Raw genomic sequence first — 13,713 nt, 5'->3', positions numbered from 1 at the left:
AATCTCATTAAATAATAATTACACAATATTCATTAAATATTCCATCTGAATTGAAGTCTAAACGTAGTTGTAGTTTTTCTTTTCCAAGGAAATATGCTGAATTATTGGATGAATTTTATTAGTTTTTTACAAATATACCCAGATGATGAATCCTAATGACTTTGTTGAAATGACTGTTCAATGAAGTTTACATGTGTGGTTTTGACTGAAAAGTTTCATCAGCTATTTGATGGATTGCCTCAGGATGAATTGTAATTACTTAAGTGATCCCATAACTTTTTCTCAAGCGACACTATTAGGACTTATTTTGTTTGACTAATTTGTCCCATACTACCACAAACCTGCAAAACTAATAACATTCCCATCAGCCTCAGCTGTACTTTGTGCTAGCAAAAGTCAGCATGTTAACATGCCAAATTAACATGGTGAATTTGGTAAACATTCTACCTGCTTAACCTCCACAAAGTGTTGTCATTGTTAGCTGATGTCAACATTTAGCTCAAAGTACGCGCTTCCTTATTAGAACGGTAAATGCATTCATCTGCACCAGTTTTAGTTCAATGAGAGATCATACACAATATCTGTTTTCATTCATAATGGATCCTTTAATTAAATGCAACAATTGTGTTTTTTTATTGTTTCAAATTGTATTCATTATGTTGTATCATATACAGTATAATGACATTGAATGCTCATGTATGAAAAGAATACACATGATTTGTGCTTCATTCTACAGTGTAACAAAACTTTGGAATTATGGATTTAATTCAAGAATTTAATTTTGAGATTAAAGCTTAAATGTGATCGCAACATTTGAGACCAAAGTAACCGTTGATAACAAGACCCCATCTAAAACCAGCAAAGGCACTTCAGCAGCACTGGATAAGGAGGACAAACAGTCTGCAAATCTATCTTTCTAATAAGAAAGATCTGTTCCAAGCTGAAACTGAACTGCAGTGAAGTAATGAGAAGGTATCTTGATTTGAGCTGTGAGAGACACATGTACACTCGAAACACATATACAGCCCAAACAATGTACACAACCAAAATTTGGCATTATGATGTTTTTTATAACCATCAGTCCAGCAGTCTGAACTGCCGTACTCTACAGCTCGGGTAGGCCAGGCATGGTGAACTGGCCAGCGAAACCCTCCACCTCTGCCCTGATTTCTGAAATCCGCTGCTGGAACTTCTCCCCCTTGGCCAGCGCCTGAATAAACTCCTTCAGAGTGGCCTTGGGATCCAGGCTTCTCTGCACCTCCAAGGTCAGCTCAATACCTGCAGGATGACAATGAGCAGGGAGGGCTTTATGATTGCAATAATATTTATGTGAAATCCTGTTTTTTCTTAGTTTTGTTTTGATTGATATTTCTAAATACTATGACTACCAAGATGGAGCTAATTAGAAAATTAGATCAGAACTGTAACAAATTCACATCTCTTCACTGTTGAAACCGAGAACCAAACACGGCCAAAATATCTTGTTGAACTCATGAATTAATTTTTTCAAGTGAAATGTTTAGCTTCTTCCAACCATTAACTACATTAACAGTAGGCACCACAGATATTTAAGCTTGGTGACTGGATTATTTATTTTTTGGTCCAAAGTTTTAGTTGAATTCTCACCTTTTGTTTTTATGTAAAAAAACTTTTGGTTTGGCAGTTAAAAAGCTATCTAAAAGACGATAGCATAACTGGAGTTGACGAGAAAGCGGAGGGAGGGAGAGAGGACTACCTGCAAAATCTCTGCAATAGCAGTGATGAGTTTAATGTTATGCTAACCATATTAGCCAACTCTCCATTCAATATAAGGCAACAGCTAGCACCCAGTTGGCTTAGCATAGAGACTGGAAACAGAGCGCAACAACTAGTCTGACTCGTCCAAATGTAACAAAATCTGTCTGGCAGCACTAAATAAACATTTGATATCTTGCTAGTTTAATGAAAAAACTGTGTAATTAAGTGTAAATAAGATAATTGTGGTTTTACAGGGTGCAAACTCGGTAATCTGCACATTTGGTAGGATTTGATACTTAAAGGATAGATTCTAGGGTGAGTATGACTTAAAGCACCAATAACCTGATACCTATGAACCCCTTCAGTGATCTGGTCACCTGTTTAAACACATTTGTCAGTAAATATCTTGGACAATTAAGCTTTTTTCTCCTTTTTTTTTTTTAATATAGGGCATTTAAAAAAATTACCTCTATGAATGAACTCTGCCACCTTCTTGAAATCATCCTCCACCATGCCTCTGGAGGTCAATGCTGGAGAGCCAAACCTCAGACCACTGGGGCGCAGAGCACTCTTATCCCCTATAAAAACACATGGATGCAGAAACATTGAGAGTGGCACTCTGTCGGGAAAAGGGCCAGTACAAGAATCTAAAGCTTCATTCAAACAAACAAAGGATAAACTTATTTTCCTCAAGTTTCTCACACTAGGGCCAAACAAAGCTGCATGTATAATTATCAGCTCAAAAACAGAAAACACACAATACCTGGACAGGTGTTCTTATTACACGCAATGGCACAGGCTTCCAAAACCTTCTCAGCTCGTCCTCCATCAGTCCCTTTGTTGCGAAGGTCAAGCAAGATCAGATGGTTGTCAGAGCCGCCTACAAAGGAAGCGATAAAGAGTATTAGAACTATGCAAGACTATGAAGATATTAACTGCAATCAGAAATCCATTACAGACCCCTTTTCATATACCAGTCTTTATTAGTAAAAGAAAACAGACATCAAGCATGGAAGGTCATCACACATTGTTTTTAAAAAGAAGAAATAGTTATATATTTAAGTTGTCATATGAAACTACTTGCAAATAGATTCAACAGGGATATATGAATGTTAAAGTTAATGTGACGTTGGCATTTTCAAGCATTAAGACGTGTAATGCACTCATTAAAGATTGAATAAAGTTTTCATATTATATTTATCACTTAGCATCTTGTAATTAGAAGAAAGCAATCTAAGATCCTGATCTTGTGATTATGAAAAACATGTTGCATAATTATGAGGTCCTGGTAGACTGCTTGAGAAACATCAAAGGATCAGAGGGCTTTAAGAGAAAGGCGCTAAATTAAATTATTGGTTCTAGAGATAACACAAAATACAAAAAAGTGGAGTTACGAAAGTATAAACCTGAAAATGAGCATTATATATCCCTTTTAATTTAGGAGGAAATAAGTTTTTCTTTGAGGTTAATGCAATTTGCTTCTGTACAATAGCAACTGATACTGTAGATATGTTTCAGTTCCATTTGTGTTTGTAGAGTGGCACTGTGGCACGTACCAGTGACAATCTTGTAACCGTGGTCAATAAGGCCATTGGATAGAGATTTGCAGTTAGCAAGAACCTGCATCTGGTAGGCCTTGAACTCTGACGTCATGGCTTGCTTGAGAGCGACAGCAACACCTGCCAGTGAAAAACATGACCTTAATGAGATGGAGGCTGAAGTAATTGAATGACAGTCGAGATGAGACTTAAGAGGACAAAATCAAAAAGGGACAAAGATGATGATGTGAAACCTGCAATAGCGTGGTTGTGTGGTCCTCCCTGCAGCCCTGGAAACACAGCCTGATTGATCAAAGACTCCAGATTGTACAGAATCTCCTTCCCCTTGGCATCTACACTCCGCAAGCCTGGAGCAGGGAAATAGAAAGCGGAGGGAAGAAAATTGAAAGCTTTTGATGAAAAAACAAAAAAGGAAAGTAGTTTGTTTTGGCTGAAGCGTCATATTCCATTTCTACCTTTCCTGTAGAAGATGAGTCCAGCGCGGCAGCCACGCAGCGTCTTGTGTGTTGTCGTGGTAACAATGTCACAGTACTCAAAGGGTGAGGGCACCACTCCAGCAGCCACCAATCCACTGATGTGAGCCATGTCTCCCATCAAGTATGCACCGTTCTCATTAGTGATCTGCTTCAGGCGGGCGTAGTCAAGGTTGCGGGAATAGCAGCTTGTTCCTGGAGAAGAAAAAAAGCGGAGGTTAATGTGATGTTTTTCAGGGATTTTGAAAATACACTCCTCATTTCATTGATTTGTTTGAGTATGCGAAAGTAAGATTAATAGCAGAAAATACCTGCAATGATGAGTCTGGGGTGGAACAGCCGAGCGTTTTCTTGCAGTCTGTCATAGTCAATGTAGCCAGTTTCTGGATTCACCTAAAAACAGACCATGTCTTATTAAAATACTACAAAACAGCAGCATCTGATAAACAGAACAAATAACACTGAAATATTTTAAAAGGACTGTACTTTGGCCATAAGCTCATCGAACTGAAACAACCTAAAATCACATTGAATATAAAACATCTTTATTGTATTAGGTTTCGGATTAAGCCCACTTTTTTCCGGTATTTACTTTTTATACAATGTGCTTTGAAGCACAGACAGACTCCAGAGGTCTTTTATTTTGAAACAGAAACAGGAAGTGTTGAGTTTAAAATAAATTAAACTAAACTTTTTTCCATGTCTGTGTCATGTTTGTACATCAGAAGTGTAGTATTGTTGCTGGTATGAAGTCAATATCCTTTCAAAAGATCATCTTCACTGTGAACCGCACAAGGAAAGAATCGGAATCTCGAATCTCTAGAAGAGACACAGTTGACACAAAGCTGAGCCGCGCCTCAGACAGTGTGGCTACTAAAACCTGTTAACATGGCCGGCAAAAATAAAAAGTAAGAGGTTCTGCAACTCGCACGCGCTGCTCATGAGGGACGTGAGACAAAGAGTACTGTAAGCGGTTGTACTGTAAGAACATTAGACCTTTGACAGTAATTGTTAAACCGCAATTGCAAATTAGTTGCCTATGGAAATTTACAAACACCGTTACTTTTTAATTTTCTTGTTGTCATGTTGTCTGTTGTAGCCAGGAATCTAGAAAGCAGCATTGATATTGAGTAAAAATGCCTTTAGAAGTTCTCACGAGGAGCTGCAGGCCAAAGCCATGTGCACATACTTGCACTAATGATGACTCATCTTGTTCAAATTGACCCAGAACTCCATAACCGATATGTAACTGCTCTCAACTTAAAATGTGATTCAGAAGGCCACTTTTAAAGCTAGAATGAAGAAATGAAGACAAACTCCTGGTTTAGTTTATATTCTCGACACTTATTATAAATAAAAGATTTGGGGAGGCTAAGTCATGTTTTAACTGTTCATATTTTAATCTATGCCATTACTACTTTCTACACAATAAGAGCATTGTGCCTCAATTCTTATTCATCTAACAATGGCTGGGTTTGTGTAGACAACCACATGATTGTTTTGTACCTTATACGGCATGGATTCAAAGAAGATGGACGTTGCTGAGATTTTCTTCTTCTCGGTCATGAAGCCGTGTGTCAGGTGACCTCCATCAGGAAGGTCCAGCCCCATGATCCTGCCATGTGGCTCCACGATGGCCGTGTAGACGGCAAAGTTAGCAGGTGAACCTGACAGGGGAGCATAAACAAAAGTATAAAAAAAGTGGAAAAAGCAAGGAGTACAGAGGAAGAGTTTGAAAGTCTACATACTGATCACATCAATAAGGCTCTACAACAAACATTTTTTGTTGTAGAGTTAACTATCAATTAACTATTTGATACCCGAGTATGGCTGCACGTTGACACCCCATTTCTCTGAGTCCAGTCCATAGGTCTCTAGTGCCCTCTTCTGGCAGAGCCTCTCCAGCTCATCAACATGCTCCGTACCACCATAGTACCTTAACACACGGATCATACTGATTATTACTACTATGCTTATTTGTTAATTAATTGGTAGGAGAAAGCTGAATGCACCACACACAGCATGTAATCAAACATTAGGATTTCTTAGATAATGTAATTAACTCTGTTACCTCTGACCAGGATATCCTTCAGAGTATTTGTTGTTCATGCAGGAACCCAGAGCCTCTAGAACGGCTCTGCTAGCAAAGTTTTCTGACGCTATCAGCTCCAGACCGTACGTCTGCCTGTGCTTCTCTTTTTTTATGATGGAGAACACCTAAAACACAAATATTGTATCGTTTAGGAAATTTGTCACACAAGCTCTTTAGTGAACAAAATGCACGATAAACAGAATTCATGAGGAAAAATAATTGTTAGCTTCAGCTCTGAAAGATTACAATATTTACACCAATCCCATGCAAAGGATCACCAAAAATAACTGTCCTTTAACTGATCCAACTGAATCACCACCCCAGTCTCCAGAACATGTAAGGAATATAAGACCATCTATTCTTATAATACAGTGAATACAAACCTCAGAGTCGTTGATGGACAGAGGCTCCAGCATCATCTTGTTGTGTGAATCCCATGTTTCTTTGCTCACAACATTGTGCCCATTAATCAAAGACATGGTTTATCTGTTTCTCCAGTCCCAGAAAGTGGAAATCTAAAGAGGAAGATATTTATTTTTTGTTTAGAGACTAGATATGAATAATCAATAGCCCATAAATAATAAGTGAGACAACACCTTTCTTTTCTTTTTTTTTTAAGTTTAATTAAAAAAAATATGGTGGATGTCTTTGAAAGAACACAGTAAACAGTGAACATTACTTATTGCTGTCCTCAGACAGACACAGTCTCGCACGTTAACCTTTGAACCATTACACAGACAATAAGCAAATAAACTGCAGTGAGTTATTGGGTAACTAGAGTTCTCAGGTCAACAGGTGTGTTCACAGCTGCCACATCTTTATCTGAGGCTGGCTGTCCTCTCGACCACGTGAAAGGTCACATGACTAGATAACATTATTATCTGCAGACAGCAATGAGAATAATAAGCTGTAAAGACGAAACGTTTGATAACCACATGTATCTCTAGCTTTAGAAAACATACGACGACTAACAGTAACACATGTCGTTATCATGAAGTTATCAGTCAGCTGTCTGTCTGCTCAATAACATGTCAGTGCTTCAACGCAACACATCCACACAGCTTTACATGCTAAATATAAGTAAGTTATTCATGAAAAAAACATTTCTAAATGGCAACACAACCATTTGCATGTTGTTTAAATAGACTTTTACATTAACCTGAGGTTCACTCACCAGCTGAGGAGGCTCTCGATGCTGGACTGAGACCACAAGGCTGAACAACACACACGATCCTCTCTGGAGGATAAAGTCCGCCAAACTTTCCACCAATCTGCTGATTCCGCTCATTTGTTCGTTTTCTCTTGGGGTTGCACATGAGGCGCATTACCGCCCCCTCTGCTCGCAGAGTGGACACACATGACACACACACACACACACCTTATGGATGGAATAGTATTATAATGTAATCTAGCTGAAACTCCTGATCAGGGAACAACATCTGATGGGTTCAGAATTTGTTGTTACACTGGTATAAATCTGAAGAATTTGTTGTTACACTGGTATAACTTTCAATTATTATTAGCCAAATAAAAAGCAGGTTCTTGGTAAAAAAAAAAAAAAATTAAAGAAAGATATATATGCATAAGTAACCATTATAAGTGAGAAGAATCTCTTGAGGATTAATGTTTGTGTGTGAATTAAATATATATTCTTGCAATTTTATTTTTATTTGTCATTTGTTTTGTTATCCATTGTTGTCAAACTCACCGGAATTCTTGTCTTTCACAGTTGAGCCGATATACATATTGCACATTTCATAATTGATATATAGTAGATGTGGTTTATGTGAACATTAGGAAAAATATGTCTAACGTGAACATTTGCTTGTATTCATTTTGAATCCATCTAAGTCATGAACTTGGTCATGTTTTATTGGGAGCCTGGGTGGGACACACCTATCTTTCATCACACAAGAGCAATATTAAGGCATTCTTAGAATTTTGCTTCACTTAAGACCAAGACTTTACTCTGAGACTTCATACACACTGGCCCTGAGACTAAATCCTACCCTTTATTCCTGCCAGGCACTTGATAAATTCATCATCATCTTTATGTAAACATACGTATTTCACTCCAGTATTCCTTCATTTGTTAGTTTTTCAACATCATATCAACTATGATGTCAAGGCCACCATCCTTTTTTGAATCTAATATATTAACTATTAACTGATTTATGTGTTCAGTTATGCTGCCAAACCTTCACTCATTTTCACATCAGTGGATCCCACATGGACTCTTGCCCCTGAGGTTGGTAAAGCCTGCTCTAAATCAGTTGTGACAGTTTCCTCACAGTGAAATAAAGCAAATAAAGAAATGTGCACATTTTACTGTTTCCATTATAATAATGTGAAATATTTTCACAAGTCAGCTATATACAATGTAAGATCCCCCAAATAACAGAGTGGCAAAGCTCAGTTAGCAAAGTCAGAATTGTACAATGACAATGACATTATTAATATCATGTACAAGATCATAGGTTAGAAGGGGGTTCATTCCAAGTGCATGTGAAGACCGATGTATTCTCAACTGTAGCTTTACCTCCTGAAGGGATCAACAAGGCCATTAATCCATGCCAAAATATACACAACCCCTCTCCACTGGTGTCTCCACAACCATTTTCCAAACGGTCACATGTAACAGAAATGTCAAGACCATAGCTCTTCCTTTAAAAATAGTCAAATATATATTGCCCCAGTCCGTAAACATGTAAAAACTCCTCTAATAAATTCTCTGCATCATTTCATTGAGAGGGAGCTTATTCCTCTCGCTGCTGCTGCTGCGTCTTTTGCTGTAAGCAGAAAATAAAAGACAGACACAATCAGCTTGACACACTGCATGAAATATTTAGTCATTTTTGAAACTGTGGGGCCTACCATTTAAAATAATGAAATATGTTAATTTATCGTCTTTCAATGGAATCGTATTGTGATTAAATCATATATTGAATTATTGTGATACACAATTACGTCGTCCAAATTGATGATAATATGTACAAAGGTACTCTGATGTGAAATATTTTGAGAGAATATCATTTAATAATTGCAATTTTGTTTTTAGATCATACCATTTCTCCAGAATACAATAGGGCATACAACATTTTGTAAAGAATAGTGCAGTTTCTTTGGGATAATGACAACAGTTTTCCTTGCTTAGGGGAATCAATATTTAAATATAAAATATATATCTAAAATATTTTTAAAAATAACTATTTCTTTATTAAATGTTTTGCTTACCTTTTTTCTCTTCTTCTTTCTTTCTTGCAGCATCTTCTCTCTGTTTCTTGATAATGGCGAGGCGAGCGAGGTCAGCTTTGGCCTGGTCTGTCTTCCCTGCCAAGTGCATCTTCATGTAGCGCTCTTTCGCTTTCTGCTTCTCTATTTCCTCTCTGTGCCAGAGCGTGTGTGTGTGTGTGTGTGTGTGTGTGTGTGTGTGTGTGTGTGTGTGTGTGTGTGTGTGTGTGTGTGTGTGTGTGTGTCAAGGTGGGGGAAAGTGAAATAAGCAAAGTTATTATCAAACATGGGGAACTGGGAACGTACAGACATAAAACGAAAACAGAACCAACCCATCAGCTTTTTTTAGTTCATTTCCTAACCACTTTAAAAATAGGCCAGTAATAATATGATTTTTTAAAAACACATAACATTTCTGGCACGTAACACACAAGACGATAGAGCTGGGTGTCAGTGCTTTATACATCTCCATACTTCTCAAAATGTCATGCAGGCAACGTCTACCGTAAAGATGTTTTTACTAAATACTATATGTTTAAAATGAAGTTCCCATTTAGCACTGATACGATGTCACACCAAGAACACACCTCTCTCTCCTTGATAACTGCTTGGGCTCGTCCAGTTCAATCTGCGTCACCTTCTTGGACTTCTGAGCCACTCTGTTGGGGTTCTCGATTTCTATCAAGCCCTCCACACCCGCTCTCCTCCTCTGCAAACACACCACAACAGCTCGTACAGTATGAAGTTAATGCTTTGAATAGCGCAAACAATGAAATGACAAAAACTGCCATGCAAAAAAAAATATTACAAGGGGCTTCAAAGGTGCACATAAATGATTAATAATAAATGATATTAATATATGAATATGTTTTCGGTTACAGAGCAAGGGAATGACAGAAACAGTGTGGTGATACATCTGAGTTTTCATCGTCGCTGTCTTCTGATCCTGATCCCGGCAGCTTCTCCTCTGCCATGTCATTCTGAGCTGCACCCCCCGCCTCTTCTGCTTCTTGCTCTTGCTGTAACACATAAAATATGAGAGCAAACGCAGGAGACTGTTATCAACCCAAGGAATCAGGTTAAACACATGCACAACGGGGAACAATACACAACCAAAGTAAGCAGTTTTTTATCGCATCAGCTGTTTTCACATACATTCCTCTCTTCTGGCTGGTTAAAGGGCACTCCAGCAATGTTAGACATGAAGATTGATTTACTATGTTACACAGTTTGCTCTATCACATGGATAAATGTTATGGAGTATCATTTTGGGAAGTAAAGGATCCACCCTTTTTTTGAGCTGGACCAAAGCTTTAGTGAAAAGCTGGACACCTTTGTCTCTGTGTGGGACATGATTCAAACAGTCTTCTGATGCAGTGGGATCCACCAACCTGTTTCCTCTCCTTCTCTGCCTTCATCTGGGCGTCTATCTCCTCGGGGCTGGTGTACGTCCGCACACGACCCTTGTAGCTACCTTTCCTACCTGCATCAATAACCATGACAACCAATGACGTCACACACAGATATGTATAACAGGGTACAGCATGGCTGGAACCAGCGACCAGACACACATGCTGTCAGTGCTCGTTTATGGCTGGACCACAGAAGCACACATGTAGGTATGAGGAGCACATCTCCTGGATCACTGCCTGTTGTTGGGGGACTAACAGCAGGTCAACAAATGTACAACCCTGATGTGAACCCAATGCAGCAGGCTTTAGAGCACTCTTACCTCCTTTGGGCATTCTGAAGAACAGGTCCTGTATTTAGACCCTCTAACAACTAAATACTGACAGAAAACACAAGTGTCACAACAGTTCTACAGCCTGACAGCTGGCTAGACTCTCACTGGGGTTGAGTATAGAAATACTCTGAGTAGTCCGAGTATTTGCCTTTTCACAAATCTGCAATGCAGGTATTTTTTTTAACTATACAGTAAACATACGTGCTGCTATAAACTAAATGATGTACATATTTCCATGTTATTCGCAGTCATTTGACTAAACCACGTGAATCATGAAATACAATAACCCAAACCATGTTGTTTAGCTTAAGGCAGTTTGCTAGTGTGTTAAAGTGACGCAATAAGCCAGGGACGACAGAAAGACATCTACTTTGCTTTAATCTTAACAAACATCCATAAAGTGACCCAAATAAATGTTAACATAAAGGTAAATGTTAGTCTGAGGAAAGATTTAAGAAGTTATGCGTTTATTTGGCATCGTGACGTCATTCAAGCGACGACGAGGTGAAATGGACCCCACGTGACGTCACATTGTAGCGCCAAAGACGGGTTCGCTAAATTAAAACGAAAACACGGAGAGCTTTCGTTCTCTATTGTTCTTAAGCAAAGCAACATGCCGAAGGTAAAGAGGAGCCGGAAGCCGCCTCCGGACGGCTGGGAGCTCATCGAGCCCACTCTGGACGAGCTGGACCAGAAGATGAGAGAAGGTAAGCTGGTAGAGAGTGATTATCCGATGCTGCTCACAGCCACAGCACGCAGCAGTAATCTCCGTCTTCACCTCGTCTTTAGATCTTGATGGATCCCCATTTAGTTTTATTTTACAGCTGGTTAATCCACGGGTGTTGGTTGTGAAATGAGTTTTGTCTGACATTTAAGAAATGGATAACCAACAGGATTCATTCAGGAACGAATGAAGGAAATGTGATCAACTAACCCAGCTGCTAATGCTAGCTACTGGTAAAGTGGTGGTAGTTAAGGCCGATGCCTTTGTTTGTTATTGCTGTAATGTAACTGTCTGTCTAGTGTTAAAGGACCAGAACATGGCTCTACCACTCACTCTGATGAAGGGAACCTTAATATTACTGTACACAGTTGTACTTAAGACAGAAATCTGCTTCCAACTTTTTGGTAACAGTTTGGGTAAATTCGGGGGAAATGCTCTCCTGAACGGATAATATGCAATACCTTGGATATGGTTGGCACTTAAAACCTAGTCCAGACCATTGATTTCACTTTTCCACAGTTAACTATCTTCATTTTCTTTTGTTTCCCAGCTGAAACAGAGCCTCACGAGGGGAAACGAAAGGTGGAGTCCCTTTGGCCAATTTTCAGACTGCACCATCAGCGAAGTCGATACATCTACGACCTCTTCTACAAAAGGAAAGCCATCAGCAGAGGTAGACAGTTCCCCCTCCACCTGTTTAACAATTTCAAGTCTAATGTTTCCCATTTCCACTTAGTTTATTTCTTCTTCCACTTCGGTCTACTTCAGCATTTTAATATAATCCTTAACATTCAGCATGACATATTTGTTATGTCTGTGATGACGTGCAAAGATTTCAGCAAATGCATGTCAGTTTGCTTTTTTTATTTTACCTTTTTTATAATTTTTGTTTTGCACATGACCAAACATTTGAAACCCAATCATAGTTATATTCTGTGTGCTAGATTCCAAACCAGTGTTGTCTTTCTGTGTGTCTCCTGACAGAGCTGTATGAGTACTGTATAAAGGAAGGCTATGCAGACAAGAACCTGATTGCCAAGTGGAAGAAGCAGGGCTACGAGAACCTGTGCTGCCTTCGTTGCATCCAAACACGAGACACCAACTTTGGTACTAACTGCATCTGCAGAGTCCCCAAGAGCAAGCTGGAAGTTGTAAGTCTGACATAATTTGGGTGATTCTCAGTACAGTCGTCTAATTTAATCATTTTGAAAGACTATCCAAGTGATAAAATCCACATGACGCCAAATGAGATGGCCTCATTTCTTGTATGTTCTTGTTTTCTAAATCTGGCTGTTTTTTTGTTTTTTCTTACGCAGGGAAGGATCATTGAATGCACCCACTGTGGATGCAGAGGATGCTCCGGCTAAGTGCTGACATGCCGTCTATTTTCTGTTGGACACCAGGGCTCACCCAGCCACCATCTGTGCACTCAAAACCCCAAAGCAACATTGTCTTTATTTCAGTCAGAAACAAATCACTGATATCCTCACCATCACCCTCAGTTGCCCTTAAAGGGGTCAGTTTTTGAAAACAGGGGAGCAAAGGAGAATACACAGTGAGGGGCCATATTGTATTACATTTTTTTTTTCCTACCTAACTAAAGCCTTCAACTCCAAAAGCTCAAAGTAGGAAGTTGAGGTTGGCTGTTTCTGTATAAGGCCTGTCATTCCAGCTAGTCATACCCACTGTGAAGGTCATTTTCAATTCTAATGTTTTTCATTTAACTTGAAGAGGGCTGGGAGGGAGGTGAGTTTTGTTTTGTGTCATTGTTTTAATCCTTAACAAGTTTTCTTCATCATTGTTCTTGTAGTGTAATTTTAAATAAAACGATCTTGATTTACCTGAGCTTCCTTTTTGTATTTTATGATGTTGGTAAAGTTTGAAATCCAATTTAGACTCAAGTTTCAACCTTCTTGTTCTCAAAGCATAATTCATCTCATGAAATAAGAAAACATTGACTTTAGAGTTGGGTTGTTGTTTATATTTTCTTGAAGAAGCATGAATCACTAAAAGGTTGCAGAGTGTTTTCTAACCATGCATGAGATTGAACGTGTATTTTTCTTTGTGTCTGATCTTTGAGAAGTGACCTCTGCACATGTGCAGGTCCTTCATGAAGGTGAGATTTAGTTGTTTGAGGGAAAGGCCAAAGTAAT

The 13,713-nt window shown here is 38.8% G+C and overlaps 3 protein-coding genes across 3 annotated transcripts; 1 reads left to right on the top strand and 2 right to left on the bottom strand.

Annotated features, from left to right (window-relative positions):
- Positions 1-584: 584 nt before the first annotated feature.
- shmt1 (serine hydroxymethyltransferase 1 (soluble)) lies at positions 585-7,144 on the bottom strand. Its single transcript, XM_054607875.1, has 12 exons — positions 7,036-7,144; positions 6,245-6,376; positions 5,841-5,986; positions 5,590-5,705; positions 5,276-5,436; positions 4,081-4,162; positions 3,752-3,964; positions 3,530-3,643; positions 3,294-3,416; positions 2,501-2,617; positions 2,205-2,315; positions 585-1,278 (listed from the first exon to the last, which is right to left on the bottom strand). The coding sequence occupies exons 2-12, from the start codon at positions 6,338-6,340 to the stop codon at positions 1,106-1,108; spliced, it is 1,452 nt and encodes a 483-aa protein (XP_054463850.1). The 5' UTR covers positions 6,341-6,376; positions 7,036-7,144; the 3' UTR covers positions 585-1,105.
- Positions 7,145-7,455: 311 nt separating this feature from the next.
- Positions 7,456-10,936, bottom strand: pdap1b (pdgfa associated protein 1b). The gene is made up of 6 exons (XM_054608341.1): positions 10,825-10,936; positions 10,484-10,575; positions 10,007-10,111; positions 9,680-9,801; positions 9,096-9,247; positions 7,456-8,650 (listed from the first exon to the last, which is right to left on the bottom strand). The coding sequence occupies exons 1-6, from the start codon at positions 10,835-10,837 to the stop codon at positions 8,598-8,600; spliced, it is 537 nt and encodes a 178-aa protein (XP_054464316.1). The 5' UTR covers positions 10,838-10,936; the 3' UTR covers positions 7,456-8,597.
- Positions 10,937-11,350: 414 nt separating this feature from the next.
- Positions 11,351-13,415, top strand: bud31 (BUD31 homolog). Its single transcript, XM_054608340.1, has 4 exons — positions 11,351-11,543; positions 12,111-12,233; positions 12,545-12,711; positions 12,877-13,415. Exons 1-4 carry the CDS (start codon positions 11,450-11,452, stop codon positions 12,925-12,927), a joined length of 435 nt encoding a protein of 144 aa, XP_054464315.1. The 5' UTR covers positions 11,351-11,449; the 3' UTR covers positions 12,928-13,415.
- The last annotated feature ends 298 nt before the right edge of the window (positions 13,416-13,713 follow it).

Source organism: Anoplopoma fimbria, chromosome 11, assembly GCF_027596085.1.
Source record: "Anoplopoma fimbria isolate UVic2021 breed Golden Eagle Sablefish chromosome 11, Afim_UVic_2022, whole genome shotgun sequence".
Taxonomy (NCBI): Eukaryota; Metazoa; Chordata; class Actinopteri; order Perciformes; family Anoplopomatidae; genus Anoplopoma; species Anoplopoma fimbria.
Note: the sequence above shows the minus strand (reverse complement) of the source record. Positions and strands in the feature narration are given on the sequence as shown.

Coding starts and splice junctions, on each gene's coding strand:
- shmt1 (XM_054607875.1), bottom strand. CDS start 6,340: ATGTCTTTGATTAATGGGCACAATGTTGTGAGCAAAGAAACATGGGAT. Junction 5,987..6,244: donor TGTCCATCAACGACTCTGAG/GTTTGTATTCAC, acceptor TTTGTGTTTTAG/GTGTTCTCCATCATAAAAAA. Junction 5,437..5,589: donor CAACGTGCAGCCATACTCGG/GTATCAAATAGT, acceptor CTCCCCTGTCAG/GTTCACCTGCTAACTTTGCC.
- pdap1b (XM_054608341.1), bottom strand. Junction 10,112..10,483: donor CAGAGAAGGAGAGGAAACAG/GTTGGTGGATCC, acceptor TATGTGTTACAG/CAAGAGCAAGAAGCAGAAGA. Junction 9,248..9,679: donor CAGTTATCAAGGAGAGAGAG/GTGTGTTCTTGG, acceptor GCTCTGGCACAG/AGAGGAAATAGAGAAGCAGA.
- bud31 (XM_054608340.1), top strand. CDS start 11,450: ATGCCGAAGGTAAAGAGGAGCCGGAAGCCGCCTCCGGACGGCTGGGAG. Junction 12,234..12,544: donor AAGGAAAGCCATCAGCAGAG/GTAGACAGTTCC, acceptor GTCTCCTGACAG/AGCTGTATGAGTACTGTATA. Junction 12,712..12,876: donor CCAAGAGCAAGCTGGAAGTT/GTAAGTCTGACA, acceptor TTTCTTACGCAG/GGAAGGATCATTGAATGCAC.